This window comes from Sphaerodactylus townsendi, linkage group LG11, assembly GCF_021028975.2.
Source record: "Sphaerodactylus townsendi isolate TG3544 linkage group LG11, MPM_Stown_v2.3, whole genome shotgun sequence".
NCBI classification, from domain to species: domain Eukaryota; kingdom Metazoa; phylum Chordata; class Lepidosauria; order Squamata; family Sphaerodactylidae; genus Sphaerodactylus; species Sphaerodactylus townsendi.
In genome coordinates this window covers 9,733,602-9,750,111 of record NC_059435.1, presented here as the reverse complement: position 1 = coordinate 9,750,111, position 16,510 = coordinate 9,733,602, and the positions used below count along the sequence as shown (strand labels likewise).

The window sequence follows — 16,510 nt, the reverse complement described above, 5'->3', positions numbered from 1 at the left end:
GAAAAATATAAAGATTGAGAAATATATGGAGTTAGAAAGAAAAGTGATATTAAAATGGTATAGAACACCAAAACAACTAGCATATATGATAAAAGGACTTAGTTATAAATGCTGGCACTGTGGAGACCAAGAGGCATATTATAGCCATATGTGGATAAGAACATAAGAACTAGCCTGCTGGATCAGACCAGAGTCCATCAAGTCCAGCTCTCTGCTACTTGCAGTGGCCCACCAGGTGCCTTTGGGAGCTCACTTGCAGGATGTGAAAGCAATGGCCTTCTGCTGCTGCTGCTCCTGAGCACCTGGTCTGCTAAGGCATTTGCAATCTGAGATCAAGGAGGATCAAGATTGGTAGTCATAGATCGATTTCTCCTCCATAAATATGTGCAGAATGTGCAGAAGTAAAAATTTTTTGGACAATTGTATTGTTATATATCGAGAAACTGGTGAAGATAAATATTGATTTAAATAATGACTTAATGTTCATGGGTGTAATGGAAGACAGAAGGGTGGATAAACACTATAGTTATATGTATAAAATAATGATTAAAGCAGCCCATGCAACAATAGCCTTGGGCTGGAAAGAAAAGAAAAAATGGACACCTCAGAAATGGCTAGAATATATCTGGGATCAAGTGACACTTGATATTTTCGATATACTAACCAAAAATAAGACATGGCAAGATAAACAGAATGAAATTTTGAAGATATGGATAATATATGTGGACTGGATGAAAGAAGCTCGAGTCAATGAAGAAATATGGGAGAAGAGGCTATAGAGAATGAACTTACTGCTGTTTGTGTGACAAAACTATGAAGAAGAAGCAATGGGGGGAGGGAGAAAAGGGGGGGAAAGTATTGTTTGAAAATGTATGAAGAAGGAAATTACTATAAACTGTACAATTCAAATGATACAATAAAAAATTATTTTAAAAAATGTAAGCCACTTTGACACTCCTTACAGGAGAGAAAGGCTGGGTATAAAGCCAAGCTCCTCCTCTTCTAGTATATTGTTGCAGTAACTAACCATTGTTTTTTTTATATATATATAATAAATGTTTATTGAAGTTACAGCATCGAAAGTAAACATACACTGTATATCAGTTAAAATTGACTTAAGAGATAAAAAATACAGATAATCAATACCCCTGTTTGGGTATTGTCATCTTCCCATTATACAACTTATTCAATTAAACATAAATATGACTTCACCAATCGTTATATTATCTTCTAAAAAGAAACTTTAGTTATACTAGCCATCTATATTATATGACAAACATTCTATTTGTAAGCATAACATTTCAAATGAACATTCTTATATGATTTAACTTAAATAGATTGAAACTTATTTGCGAAGAATTCTTTCAGTAAAGACCAGTCGTCTTCTTTGTTTTTTTGTATATCCTTGTTTTGTAGTGAAATAGTCAAAAGGTCGAGGTCCAACTTTGGTTTCTCTTCAGATCGTACAAATCGTATAAATCTTTCGCCTTTTACTAACCATTGTTAACACTGTAGGAATCTGTGAATTCCTTAAATTTTTTAAAAAAATCCCTCCAACAGAAGCAGATTCTGCATGGGCCCCGAGAGCGGTGGGACGCTGGTGTACATGACACCAGCGCTGGCCTGGGAATGTTCGCCATGTCCGTGCGGGCGGTCCCAGAGCTGCCACAGCCCACGGCAGTGCCTCTGCACAAGGCGCGCCGCTTTTGTTTTAAAACTTACCTCCTCATCCCTACATAGCTTCGTCAGGCTGAGGGGACACGCCCCCGTGGCCCTGGCAACAGCCTGGGGGTCGGAGGGCAGGGGTGCATATCTCCTCATCCTGATGGAGCCATGCAGGGACGAGGTGGTAAGTTTTAAAACAAAAGCGGCGTGCCAGAAAACAGCAGCATCCACCCGGTGCCGTTCACTGGGCACCAGGTGGGCGCCGCTGTCTTTCAATAGACTCACTCATTTAGCGAGTCAAGAAAACCCCGTTTGGAGGGGAAAAGAGCAGTGCTGCCTCAATTTGGAGGCAGCAGCCGTGGGAAGTTCCCCCTCCAAGCGGCGTTTTTACCAGGCCGACAACAGTGATTTTGGGCCATGCAGAATCCGCCAGAGGGAGGATACGGTGAACATGGATGGGGGAGGGGTGAAGCAAAGTATGGGGGAAAGTGCTGCGTGGGCCGTCTGCTGTAAAACAAGCACCAAGTGGGAATTGTCTGTCTCTGGGAGCTGCCTTAGTTGCCAGCAAAAACAAAAAGCAAACCCTGAGATGTGTCATTATTTAAAACTATAAGAGATGGCGCCGTGCTCTTTACATCAGAGTGAGCATGCAAGAAAAGAAGTATGAAACTGTTTTGCGAAACCTAAATTTGGAAGAGACTGGGTGAGATTCTCTCGTTTTAAGACAACGGCGGTGTTTTTGTTTTGTTTTATTGAAGAATAACTGGCAGCATTACAGCTTTATCCTGTCTAAGCAATTTTGGCCAGGATGTTAAATTGCGTAAGCCGATCGCATTGCGGACTGGAGAAAGCCCTCTCAATTCAAGAATTGATAGTCTGTTTTAACCGAGTTCCACTGGAAGATTCCTAGGGTGCAATCAAGCGTGCTTTCGATCAGAAGTAATTGTCCGTGGACTGAACATGAAAATTCAGATAACTGTTGTTACTAAAACAGCAGGTTCCTTGAGCTTGATTGCCCTTTAAACGTGGAGCACAGAAGATTTGAGTGATGGGTGGTACGATTTGAGCTGGTGTAGGGGTGCTCTGGTACAGATTCATGTTGATATTCATGTGCATAGGAACACGCGTGTGCAAAAGTAAAAATCCCAGAGGCCTCCTGAAGCTCGCTCAGAACTTTACTGAAGCACCTTGTTTGGTTGCTGATGGTGATATAAGGTTCCCCTTGAAACTTTTCAAACCAAAACACTTCGTTTTTCTTTTTCTTAAAACTATTGGAAACATTTGTTGACTGCATACGGTCATGCATTCAACTGTATATTCTTATTAGGGCATTGTATACTATATAGTATACAATGGTTGAAAGCGGTGGACTCTAATTTGGAGAACTGGGTTTGATTCCCCATTCTTCCCCAGTCTCTTATCTGGTGAACCTGGTTTGTTTCCCCGCTCCTCCACATGAGGCCTGCCGGGTGACCTTGGGCCAGTCACAGTTCTCTCTCGGGGAGAGGAAGGGAAGGAGTTCGCGAGCTGTTTTGAGACTCCTTATATTTGGTATAAATCCAAACTTTTCTTCTTGTGAAATGAATGACTCAGTGGTCCTTGCAAAGGGAAGCCACCCTGGCAATAGGTGAAATATCAGGGCCATCAGTCGAGGGGCTTGTTTTCATCATCTTTCATTCCTGCATGACCCGGAGGTGGGCGCAGGCTTTGTGTGGCATCCCCGAAAGCACAGATAGGAGGTACTTAGGGGGCACCCGTTTGAATAAAGTATTCCTTTACCGTGTGCTTCATGCCAGGCATTTACTTCTGTTAAGTCTATTGCTGCTGAGACTGCAGTATTGACTGACTGCAGTTATGTTGGGAGCTACTACGGAGGTCTAAGTTTAGATTGCTGACTTCAGAGACACTTGTTGGCATTTGTTTGTTATTCGTCACTCCTTTGAGACAATGACCAGTCTTCTGTATCCTTCAGCAACGAGAGAGTTATTTCTGATTTATAGATGGGGAAGCTAACCCTAGATTAGCTGATCTCTCAACGATCAGTGCTTCCTTTTTATCCCAACTGCTGCTCGATTTGTTCATCCAAAACCAACCCATTGCCGACCGGACACGGTTCAGGACCCTCTTTATCAGACGGAGATGAAAAAGAGAGCGAGCATGCAAACAGCAGCAGCATGATGTGATATCTCATCCCAAATCTTTGGATGACTTCCAACTTGTGGTTTCTTGTAGAGATCATGGGTGACAGCACTGAACTTTGAGGCACCCCATAAACCTACAGCTGTGGGGTGAAACAGCACCTCGGGTTTCATTTTAAATTGCTGCATACCGATGACAAGTGTAAAGATTTGTAGGTTGTGACATCTGTGGGGTTTAAGGCCACTTAAAAAAAGAAAACAAATGGATATTGGATCAAATTAAACTCCTCCTAGCGATAGACAACGGGCCATTTCATGTATTTGTTACTGATTTTTGCTGTTTGGGTTGTTTGCTAGTTGCATTGTAAATATTATTTAATTAGGGCCATGTGGTTAAGAGCATAAAATGATGTGCAGTTCTTCGCTTGTTCCTTCTTACAACTTTTTTATCACGTAGGTTAGAGTACAGCCAGTGACACGCAAGCCACGCTTTGGGCTCGATGGTGTCCCACTCTCTAGATTACATGAAAAGCTCTTCTAAGTACCATCCCTTTCTTCTGTTCTTAGGCCCCAACTGCTTTGCAGAAACCACAGTCATCCCTGCGGGCCGAGAGGTGAAGACGGACGAATGCACCATATGCCACTGTACCTACGAAGAAGTCACTTGGCGAATTGAGCGACAAGCGACGTGTACCAGACACGAATGCAAACAAATCTAGAATTACGAATCCAATTGACTCAGACGTTTTTATAAAATATTTCCATGCGACACATGATCTTTGGGAAACAAGAAGAGACGTCCAACAAAACCAAGCTTCTTTTGAAGACAGAGTAGCTACAGAAACTTTCTTTTTCCATGGTAAAATAAGCCTGCGAATCAAAGATGGTTTGGACTTGAAGGGTCATGTATTATTAAAATGTGTTATATTTCCATGGTGAGTACTTTGAGGTACACTCTATCAAAGATATTATTTCTATAATCCCATTATAGAGTTTAAAATAAATGTTTTATATAGATGATTCAGATTAAAATACTATAAATGGTTTGACTGTCCTCTTGCATACCTGGCCATGCCTCAAATAAAAGACTCTTTTATGATACAAGTTATTTTTTGTGTGAGCAACAATAGGCATGGGAACGAAAACTCTGAACATGATTTCTTGGCATCAGACTGCAAATTATTTCAAAAGGGGGCTATTCCTGACCCACTCAGATCAACGGGGCATTATTTGTTGATTTCACAAATAGGTCCCTTCAGTGAAGGAGAATACTGATTGCACCAGCAGGAATATATTGTGGGAGCAGCTGGCTTACCCTGTGATCTGTTTGGTATCTTGACTAATCTCGCTTTTCTGGTATAGGACAGGCTCATCTGCCAACATTAATCTGAAAGATTATAATTTGTAAATTTATCATGACGAGGCATTGAGTAGGTGTGAATAAAAACAATGATTTCGGCTGCTCCTTTATTTTTAACATTAATCAAAAGTAATTACTATTCGTACTATTCAAACTCATTCTATTTCAGTTGTCTAATAATAACGTACGATGTGGCATTATCGTAGTGAATAACATATATGTTATCTCAGGAACTGTAGGTTACCAATCAGGGCATCTTAGAAGCCACAAAATCTTTACTGGCTACATCTCAAAAGCCACGGAAATATTGTTATTTTGTTGTGTTGAAAATGTATGTTGTCATTGATCCCTACAGAGATTTTTCAGTTTTATTTATTTGTACAATCTATCAGTTACTCCCCCCCCCAATGCTCAAGGCAGCATACAAACAACCTACAATTACAGTGTTGTTCACTGTAGTGATTAATTCACCCTGCTGTCACATAACAACTAAACTGTAAAACCAAAGAATAGGCTGAATAGTCTAACCAGGTAATATCAGTTGTAAATGACCTCACAAAATTTACTGCATCGTTTCTATCAAGTTTGCCCATAGAGAATAAGAGAACAAGAATGCCACAAAAGAACACAACCGAGATTATAGATCGGGGTGTCCAACTGTGGCACTTCAGATGTTCACAGACTACAATTCCCATCACCCCCTACTGGCATGGCCAACTGTCCAACTCTGGCACTTCAGATGTTCATAGACTACAATTCCCATCAGCCCCTGCTGGCATGGCCAATTGTAATCCATGAACATCTGAAGTGCCACAGTCGGACACCTCTAGTCTAGACCTTCTGTTTGTCAAACGCACCCCTCAGTAATGTTCAGTTATTCCAGCAAGGGTTGAAAGAGTCACACAACTAATTCCATGTACCCAAAGAGGATGCTTCTAAGAAGCCATTTCAAAGAGAAAAGTATTCAATTGCTCCCTCCCCCACTTATCTTTAGTATACCTAAATAAGGTATTCTGCCAGTGCCGCAAAATAAGTTTCCTGTGCTATTGGGATGATGAAAGGAAATTTCTGCACATATTTGAGAAGATTCCATCCAGGACGTGAAGAGTTTTCATATGTTACTGTGAGCATGAGGATGGCTGTTTTTCTACAGAGGTCACAGTTGACCCAACTCCAGAAGAACAGTTTACAGTCTCAAGTCCAAACGAAGCATGACAATCACGTGTACCTTCCTTTCGTGATAAAAATAGAATCAAGCTCTAGAGCAGGTTTCCCCAACGTGGCACCCACGGGCACCATAGCTCCCGCCAGTATCTCCTCTGGCACCTGCGGACTGCTGAAGAGGCTGGCCAGCCATTTAAAACCATGCTGGGCTGCCCTGGGCCCCACCCTTAGCCAGCTGCAGAGATCTGAGCCAGCCTGTTCAACAACTTGCCCATAGGGCTGCATATGGCTGACTCGGGGGCCCCTCGCCCTTCCAGCCTCTCCAAAACGGCAACCTACAGCTGTAGGTAAGTGAGTTTTTCCAAAAGCGTGTGGGATCACTGTAAGGCAGGGCGTGTTACTGACTGGTTGCAGCCTCAGGTGCAGCCCCTGGAGAATCAGGAAGGTAACACTTGGGATTGTGGCTGCATTGTCCCCTTCAGATTTACCTTTGCTTTATTCTTCCTCTTTCTCCCCCTCCCCCCGCCCCTCCCCTTTGAAAACTACCTCATTTGTTTTGATTCCTCTTCTGCTATTCTTGTGCAAAGTGAAAAGGAAGGTATCACGTTTGTCGGCCCTTTGGTGCAGTGCTCACCACCTCTTCTCAGAATTCCAGAAATACCCACAGGCTTAAAAGGTTCGGGGATCCCTGTTCTAAACATTGCACGTTTAAAGGAAGAAAGAGAAACGCATCCCTTCTGCTGCCATTGTTCCGTGCAAAAAATCCCTCTGCGTGGGAAAACGGCGGATTTTATTGGGGCAATAGGTGTAGATATGGGAAGGCACACACCAGCTCTTGCTTGGTTAACTGCATTTGCAGGTGCATACTGGAAACATCTTTAAAAGGAATAAATATGTTTACAGGCATGAATCACAGAGTCGACCAACAGCACCCCCCATTGAACGTGCAGTCAGCAAATGCTAAGGGGCAGGGGCGTAACGAGGCAGCCCTGGGCAAACTGTAGCCCTGGGCAAAACCTGAGTTGGATCCCCCCCCCCCCCATGGGCGGCCACTCCACCACGACCAAATTTCTTTTTGTACCAGGACATTGGTGCCTGCAGGGGGTGCATTTTTAGACATATCAGCACCAGAATTTCATCAGGAGACTGTCCTTATGCTACTCCCCAAGTTTGGTAAGGTTTGGTTCAAGGAGTCCAAAGTTATGGACTCCCAAAGGGGGTGCCCCATCCTCCATTGTTTCCAATGGGAGCTAATAGGAGATGGGGACTACAGTTTTGAGGGTCCATAACTTTGGCCCCCCTGAACCAAACTGCACCAAACTTGGTGGGTGCCATCATCTCCAGATGATACCCTGAAATTTTGGTGTCGATATATCCAAAAATGCACCCCCTGCAGGAACATCAACTAACATCCTATAAATTTTCCCAAGAATCTTTGTTCTGCATTGAGTTTTCTGCATTGCTGTCAATGGGGGTTGCAGGCTGTGGGGGGCACATTTCTGAAGGCACAGTCTCAAAACTTTCAGGGTCTCATCAGGAGACTGCCCTAATGATACCCCCCCAAGTTTGGTGCAAACTTGGCCCCCCTCCCAAGCAAGCTGTCTCTGCCCCAATCCAAATTCAGACCTTTAAAAAAAGCTGCTACAAGCTGAGGTTTTTCCGATAGGGCTCTGAAGGGATCTACAACATAACCCCTTGGAACTTCTGTGCGGAAGCGTTCTCTCCCTTCTTTGGTTCAGTCCACTTGCCCAGCTAAGTTCCAATACCACCTTCATGAGAGCTAGAATCTTTTTGGGGGGTACCTTTTCTAGATATCCTTTGTGAATGAGCCAACTCGAACAACAGTTTCCACTGCAGCAGCTGCACAGATGCACATTATGTAAATCAATAGCACAGTCATATTATTTTGTCAATTATTTTCTAATCAGTCGTTGTGCTCCTCTGCTTGAAAACATCTTTGCTGAGTTTTCCAGTTTTTTGGCACAGTCACATCCAATCAGTCTCCCTCGGTACACACGCAGAGCTGAGTTTGGGTTTTTTTTCACTAACGAAGCCTGTAATATATTTACTTTGCAACAGAGAAAGTCTTCGTCTGCCAGAGGAAAAGTGCCTCTGCTAGCAAAACCAATCCAGAGGATCCAACCCACCACCTTTGGGTTGGATCCTCTGAAGCAGCAGTGCCATAGTGGTTAAGAGCAGGTGCACTCTGATCTGGAGAACCAGGTTTGATTCCCAGCTCTGCCACTTGAGCTGTGGAGGCTTATCTGGGGAACTAGATTAGCCTGTTCACTCCCACACATGCCAGCTGGGTGACCTTGGGCTAGTCCAGGGGTAGGGAACCTGCGGCTCAAGAGCCACATGCGGCTCTTCTGCCCTTGCACTGTGGCTCCACGAGCCTAGCTGCCGGCCCCATCCTTGCCGGCCCTGCAGGCAGCAGGGCGGGCGCACCAACTGCCCATGGTTGGCTGGGCCACGGTGCGGGCTTCCCCTCTCGCCCGCCCCATTGGAGGCAGCAGGGTGGGCGCATCCATGTGCTTCTCAGAATGAGTGGAGTAAAAGGTTAAAAAAAACCCTATATATATAGTGTTATCTTTATTTTAAACGTCAAAAATTATTTCCGGCTCCAAGTGTTTTCTTTTCCCGTGGAAAACGGGTCCAAATGGCTCTTTGAGTGTTAAAGGTTCCCTACCCCTGGGCTAGTCACAACTCTTTGGAGCTCTCTCAGCACCTCCTACCTCACAGGGTGTTTGTTGTAGGTGGGGGGAGGGAAAGGAGTTTGTAAGCCCCTTTGAGTCTCCTTTCAGGAGAGAAAGGGGGGGGGGCTATAAATCCAAACTCTTCTTCTTCTTTAAAGTCAGTGTCATCTGCAAGCTTGGCTACCTCAGTGATTTTACTATATCCATTAGTGTATCAGATTTAATACTGATCCTTTAGAAACTGTCTCAAAGGTTCACACGCCTTCTCTCTGTGTACATCATGCTGTGATGGGAGAAACAAAGGGATCCCAGTTTCTTGATGCAGTGCTGCCTGCTCATTATACCAAGAAATCCACTACTCCTGTGTTAAGTCACCCACAATCCCCACTGAAAGATTGTGGGAAAGTGTCTACAAGTGATAAAATTGTAGCAGCAGCTTCCAGAGCATGGCATGGGCATTTACATGGTATTTTTGGTAGCCAATCCCCATATTGCTCAAATGGTCTCCCACAAATGAAAATGCATCATTGAAACTATGGATAAATGTATAGATGCCCAAATTTTACTGCAAAGTAAGTTTCTTAACTATTTCCTTGACATCAAGGAGAACTATTGTGAATATGAATGTCAAATGTACATCGCTATTATTCCCTTTAAAATTAGGTGATTGGCTATTAATGTTTAAGCTAGAACTTTGTACCCAATAAGATGCATTTAAAATTCCTCTGAAATCAGTGATAGACTAAATCCAGAACGACAGCCTTAGACACTCAGCCAAAACTACACTGTGACAAAATAAACGAAGTTTAGATTGTTCCACAGTATAGTTCTCTTTTCAATCCATGGGCCTGGGTTTAAAAAACAGCAAAGCATCAGAAAGCAGTTAACAGCGCATATCTTTGGGCTACATGTGATCTCTTGAGTAAGACAAAGTTCCATGCTTTTCAGATTTTAGATGCTGGCATCCTCCCTCTCCTACACAAAAAGCATGCTTTGTGAAACCAGTAGCCACAGGGTAAACGATGTGAATGTGCACACAACATGTTTTATTGGCCCCCTGCACACATTTAAGTCTCCAATTTTAACAATACAATTATGACAACAGATTTCTCCTTATACTCTCAAGCAGAATGCTGTCCATGGTGCTGAAAGGAACCATTTGCACTGTCCTTGCTCTCAGGATTTTTACCTAGAATGCCCTATACATAGGTGTCAAACTCACGGCCCTCTAGATGTTATGGACTACAATCATGCTGGCAGGGGATGATGGGAACTGTAGTCCATAACATCTGGAGGACCGTGAGTTTGACACCTGTGCCCTATTACTTTTACTTAAAGCTGTGCAAGCCTGCGCCATTCTCCCACTAGCACAGTGATGGCGAACCTTTTCGAGACCGAGTGCCCAAATCGCAACCCAAAACCCATTTATGTATCGCAAAGTGCCAACACGGCAATTTAACCTGACTACTGAGGTTTCAGTTTAGAAAAACGGTTGGCTCCAAGGCATGCCTTACTCAGGAGTAAGCTTGGTGGTAGTCAGTGGCTTTGCTTTGAAGCAACCGTGCAACTCTTCCAACAGGTGAATCACGACCCTAGGAGGGTTTACTCAGAAGCAAGCCCCATTGCCAGCAACCAAGCTTACTCCCAGGTAAAGGATTGCGCTTTAGTTCTTCGCATGAAAATCAGTGAGGTTTAACAGCACTTCAGGGTTACCTACACTGCTTCCCCAAAACTAGGTCTTAGGTTTAATGCTAATAATAGAGCCCAGTGGCCCAGGCCAGCCTAGATGTGTGTATGGGGGGGACTCTGTTTGCGCGTGTCCACAGAGAGGGCTCTGAGTGCCACCTCTGGCACCCGTGCCATAGGTTTGCCACCACTGCACTAGCAGAACGAGGACGCCCCTTTCTGATTGACCTGTTTTAACATCATGCCAGCAGCAGCAACCTGACTCCAGAGATTCATAAGAGGCACTGGAAGCTTTCCATTGGAATGAAGTCAAGAGACCTTACCGATGGTTGTTCAATGACTTACGTGGAATTAGTTGATTAAGGCCAGTACAAAGTCACAGGTAGATGTCAACACTACACTAACCCCCACAACTGGCTGTGGGCGACATTTGAGCTGGAAGAATTAGTTGTGAGGCAAAAACCCAGGGCAAAAATTGAAATCACAAACCCCTAAACTGTGATGCTGTCAATTCAGCAAAAGAAGAGCAAGGTATCAGCATACCGCTTTAGTTCAGCTCGGTGGCCCACTCATCTTCAAGGACTATCAGAAAGGACTCCAAGGATTTTATGGACTTTTGAATGTAAAGCATCGGGACAGATTTTCCACTAAAAACGGCATATACTACTTTTGCGGGATGGGCAGATGTGATGCTTTTCCTTGTGAATCAGAGAATTAAGAAATGTAGCAGCAGGATTTTTTCCCCCAAAACAGCATTAGGAAATGTAAATAGGCTACTGAAATGCTGATGTAATGGATAAGTAGTCAGTCTGAACTAATAGAGGAAGGGCGTAACTTTGCCACTCAAAATTAATCTTCCGTGGGAAATTCAATATACAATACCTGCCGTTTTACAAACCGAAGAGATGAATCATCCTTGTATCGTTCAAAGGAGGAAAACAAAGCAAATTCCACAGCTGCTTTTATCCAAAAGGACTGCATTCATTTAGTGCGAAATGGTTTTGAAATCCCGTTAAAAAGGAACACACAGTTCAAGAGAATGCAAGCTCCTGGAATGGGTATTTTAACTTGCTTCACTCTGCTGTATTAAAGGTCAATTAAGTATTGCAAAGGGTGGAAAAGGGTACGCCATAAAATTATATAGTGCTAAATGATGCGGTTACACAGTGAACTATCTCTAAAGTCAAGGACAGGAGAGGGTTTTTTGAAAAAAACAACTAGGAAGTCCCTGTGCTCTGAGGTTCTCAAGGAAGAGTGAAGTATAGCATATCAGAAGTCCCGTGGCAGAGTGGTCAGCTGCAGTACTGCAGTCCAAGCTCTGCTCATGACCTAAGTTCGATCCCGATGGAAGTCAGTTTCAGGTCTGTGGCTCAAGGTTGATTCAGTCTCCTTCTGAGGTTGGTAAAATGAGTACTCAACTTGCTGTGGGTAAAGTAGATGCCTGGAGAAGGCAATGGCAAACCACCCCTTTTACCTTTAAAGCATAACGTGGTGACCAGAACTACATATCTTCCTAAGCATCACATGTTATTACACATCAACTAAATATGTCCCATGCAATTTCTCTGGCTTTCTGAAAGTACTCCGCATCTTGGAAACTGTCCTCTTGTCAATTCAGCTGAGGGGTATATTGTAGGTGCAGCATCTGATTCTTGTGCAACGTCATCTCTTTTAGAGCCCATGAATCCTTTCCGGAATACTTTCACTCACTCCGTCTTCTGAGATCTTAGATGCGTGCCTTTGATTCATCGCCGCTGCCTATAAGACTTTGCAGGTGTCTTTGCGGACTTTGATTTTGAAGATTTAGCTTACCTTCTAAAGGAATTATATCCAGCCTCCACGAGATCCCCCAAGGAGGACATTTTCACAAAAAGCATAAACGTATTCCGCTCAAGCCAAGTTTTATTTCTCCATCTGATTTGGAACTCATTTAAAAATGATGAGCAGGTCACTCTTTTTCTTTATTCATACTCTGTTTGAGCAAGATTTTTTTGAGAATTCTGTTCTGAAACCCCCTGAAGGGTGCTACTGATAAGAAATATGTAAGAGGGGGAAAAAAACAGAATCCAGAATTGACTGTGATATGAAAAACAAAAATGCACAATGATTTTCCATGTGACTTAACGTTAAAATAATTAATTTGCCGATTCCTGGTGGACATTTTTAGATTGACATGCACTAAGGAATTTTAATAGGCCTCATGCTTAAAATGCTTCTGCAATCAACAATTTCCTATCACAAAACAACAAGAATCCCTAAAAAGGACAAGTCAATTACAATGAGGGAATATCTGACTCACCAAGCTGAAGGTGAAAATTGAGCAGCAAAGTGACATGACATTTCAACATGGAATTTATCCCAGGAGAACTGAAGCAATCCAACATCCCAGCACCATCAATGGTAAATTACTCTGGAAAAACCCCAGCAGATTCACAAACACAGACTAGTCTAACCACTTTGGAAAACCACTAGGAGGGTGGTAGGAAGGGTTTTGAAGACTGGCAATAACAATGGTGAGAAGATGTGTTTTACTTGGGCAAATGTTATTTTTAAAAAATGAACCTTGAATTTGCCTCATTGTGGATCATGCCAGCAGATCAACCTGTACCCGTGATGGCGAACCTTTGGCACCCGTGCCACAGCTGGCACGCGGCGGCCTCTCGCCGGGCACGTGCGTGCCCAAATCTCCCCCGAGCAGGTCGCCGCCATTCCCCCTCTGTCCGAGGGAGAAGGCAGACACCTTCTCCCTGGGGCAGAGGGTGAATAGCGGCTGCGACCTGCTTAGGGCCACCTGTTCTCGCAGTGCGGGAGCCGGCGGCACCAAGCAGCCAACCCTCTCTGCCCTCCCCCCCTCCCCATCAAGCTTTCTCTGCCCATTGATCACAGGGTCCATGGCCTGCATCTGTGTCTGGCATCTTCAGAGGTGTATCACAGAGGGCAGTCACAGAGTGTATCACAGTGTGTAACAGACTTCCCTCTGTGATACCCCTCTGAAGATTCCACACAGTGTGTAACAGACTTCCCTCTGATATACACCTCTGAAGATTCCACACAGTGTGTAACAGACTTCCCTCTGTGATACACCTCTGAAGATGCCAGCCACAGATGCAGGTGAAACGTTAGGAGTAAGATCCACCAGACCACAGCCACACAGCCCGGAAAACCCACCAGAACCTGTAAAACCTCAGTATTCAGGTTAAATTGCCGTATTGGCACTTTGCGATAAATAAGTGGGTTTTGAGTTGCAGTTTGGGCACTCGGTCTCGAAAAGGTTCGCCATCACTGACCTATACTGATCACGTTAAAGAATGTAGTTTGATATGTCACCTTAAATAAAAGTACGTTAAACTATAAAATCCACACTGTGATTGCAGAGGCCAGTTTTATACACATTTTCAGATCTGGGCGGAACGGGCACCATTAATGAAGAAAATATTTAAAAATGGAGAAACAACATATGTGAATTACTTATGCTGGGAGGAAATAACTTTAAATGCTAAAGCACTAACTTTGAGACTGTTACCAGTTTTATATAAAAGGGTGTACAAAATGTCAGGGCAATGTAAAGTTTTCAAGTTCCTAGTTGCCAGCACCAACTTTCTAGGACTTTAGAAGACCAAAACACTGTGGTTTGTACCCCTTACGACCAGATACACAGATTTTCACTGCGGCCAGCTTGGCTACAGCACAGATCCTTTTCTGTACTTCCCGTGATTTTGCCACAAGATGAACAGACTGCGCCCAATTCTCCATTTTCAGAAGGCTTTCCACGGCAGGATTTAGCACAATTTCACAGTGCCTGCAAGACAGACCTGTTCCACCAGGCCCCCGGAGAAAGAAAGCCACAACTTTTCCATCTTGAGGGGCTCCCTTCCCTCTCCGGCTTCCCCCTCTTCCTTCACAACATGACTGATAAGACATGTGTTTTGGGGGGGGGGGGGGAGGTATTAGGTTGTCTGATTTGCCCTAGTTTTAAATGGTGCTATTGGCATTTTGTTAATTTTATGGGTTTTCTATTTTTATATCATTATCCATTCTTTGCTGTAAGCCACCCTGAGCCCACCTGGGGAAGGGCAGCCTAGAAGACCAATAAATAAATAAATATACACACCACGGATTGCTGGTTATGAGCTGTGGAAGCCCTCCACCAGCAACCTTCTCCATGCCATGCAATTCCAGAAAGAATTCAAGAACTGCTGATCGTCGCCAGACTATTTCCTTTTGATTAAATGCGACCAGCTTTTTTGCTCATGGAATCCGGAGGGATCACCCTGGACTGTCAAACAGGCCATACTGAGAATTACAGGACCTGCAGTATGGAAGGGATGAGGTGGCGTGAAAAAGCTGGCTGGATCCAACCCCAAGCCTGCTCCGAAAATCTAGTCTGGCTGAAGGATCCAAGAATATAGTTCATATTTTATAAGTGGTAATTTGGTAGACCATTCATTCAGACAACAGCATCATGATCCAACCAAGGTTAGAATTTGGCCCACTGGTTGAAGTCACCAACAAATCTATAACAAACCCTCTGATGTATTGTTGAAGGATTTCACGGCCAGACTCAACTGGTTGGCAGGCTTTCCGGACAGGGTAGCCGGAGTCTGGTGTAGATCTTGTTCATTGTATTTTGCTCGTATTTGGGACAGACGCTTCAGAGGTGTATCACAGAGAGAAGTCTGTTACACACTGTGTCCAGACTTCTCTTATAACAGACTTCTCTCTGTGATACACCTCTGAAGATGCCAGCCATAGATGCAGGCGAAACGTTAGGAGCAAGATTTACCAGACCACGGCCACACAGTCTGGAAAGCCCACAACCACCAACCCCCCCGATATTTACAATACCAACAAGGACTTTTACCCAGAGAAGGGTGATTCACAATGAGGGAAGCTAATGGAGCGATGCAGCATAGGTTCAAATACAGGATCTTCAGTAGGCAGCTCTGGTGCAAATGGAAGTGTCTTTGACACACACAAAGTTCACAATCACATAGCACAGTTTATTTATGTAGCCTCTCTGATCATAAGAGAAGCTTCTACGGGAATCAGTGCCGGGAATCAGTGCTGGGGGGATGGACAAGGAAACCCCTTTAGATCACCTTACAACATATGTAAGCCAAGTCAGCCTTCAACGAATGCAGCTAATCTAAAGGTTAAGGATTGCTGAAACGGAGCATATTTTGCTTCAGACTTCTCAGTCTATTTTGGCCACTGATAAGCATTGAAGAGAGCCAAGCTTGTTTCAGATCCGTATTTTATTAGACTTCTTTTTTTTTAAAAAAAGAAGCAATTTGCTTCAGAAAGCAAATTACAAAATAATTGACAGTGGCCTAGCTCCGTAAGGGAAATCCATATGCGTACCACCTATTGACATGTTTGTATGGGCCCCACGAATTGGATGAATGGGTCTTTTGAGCACAGTGGTTTTGCAGTAGCTGTCGCCTGCCACGAGAGGCTCCAAACAGGATAATTTGAAATTTAATGTGCTCACATTACATGGTATACGCAGAGGTGGGATCCAGCAGGCTCTCACAGGTTCCTGAGAGTAGGTTACTAATTATTTGTGTGTGCCAAGAGGGGGTTACTACTTGGTGATTTTGCCACGTGATTTTTGCCTTAGTTACGCCCCTCCTCTCAGCAGTAGCGAGCAGAACTTGAAGCAGTCTAGCAGGAGGTGCACCAGCGTGCGTGGCAGCCTGCACCTGCGTGCATTCGTTTCCTGCCCAAGGACTGGCACAGCGGCTGCGTCCTTGCCACAGCCCCGCCCAGGAATGCCCCGCCCCCGGAATGCCCGGCCACGC

At 44.1% G+C, this 16,510-nt stretch overlaps 1 protein-coding gene across 1 annotated transcript in view; it reads left to right on the top strand.

The window, feature by feature from the left end:
- Positions 1-4,902, top strand: part of VWC2 (von Willebrand factor C domain containing 2) — a 92,066-nt gene extending 87,164 nt beyond the window's left edge. Inside the window, exon 4 of the mRNA XM_048511247.1 lies at positions 4,371-4,902. Coding sequence (XP_048367204.1) covers positions 4,371-4,522 — 152 coding nt within the window. The 3' untranslated portion in view covers positions 4,523-4,902. The remainder of the gene's footprint in view (positions 1-4,370) is intronic.
- Positions 4,903-16,510: the final 11,608 nt, after the last annotated feature.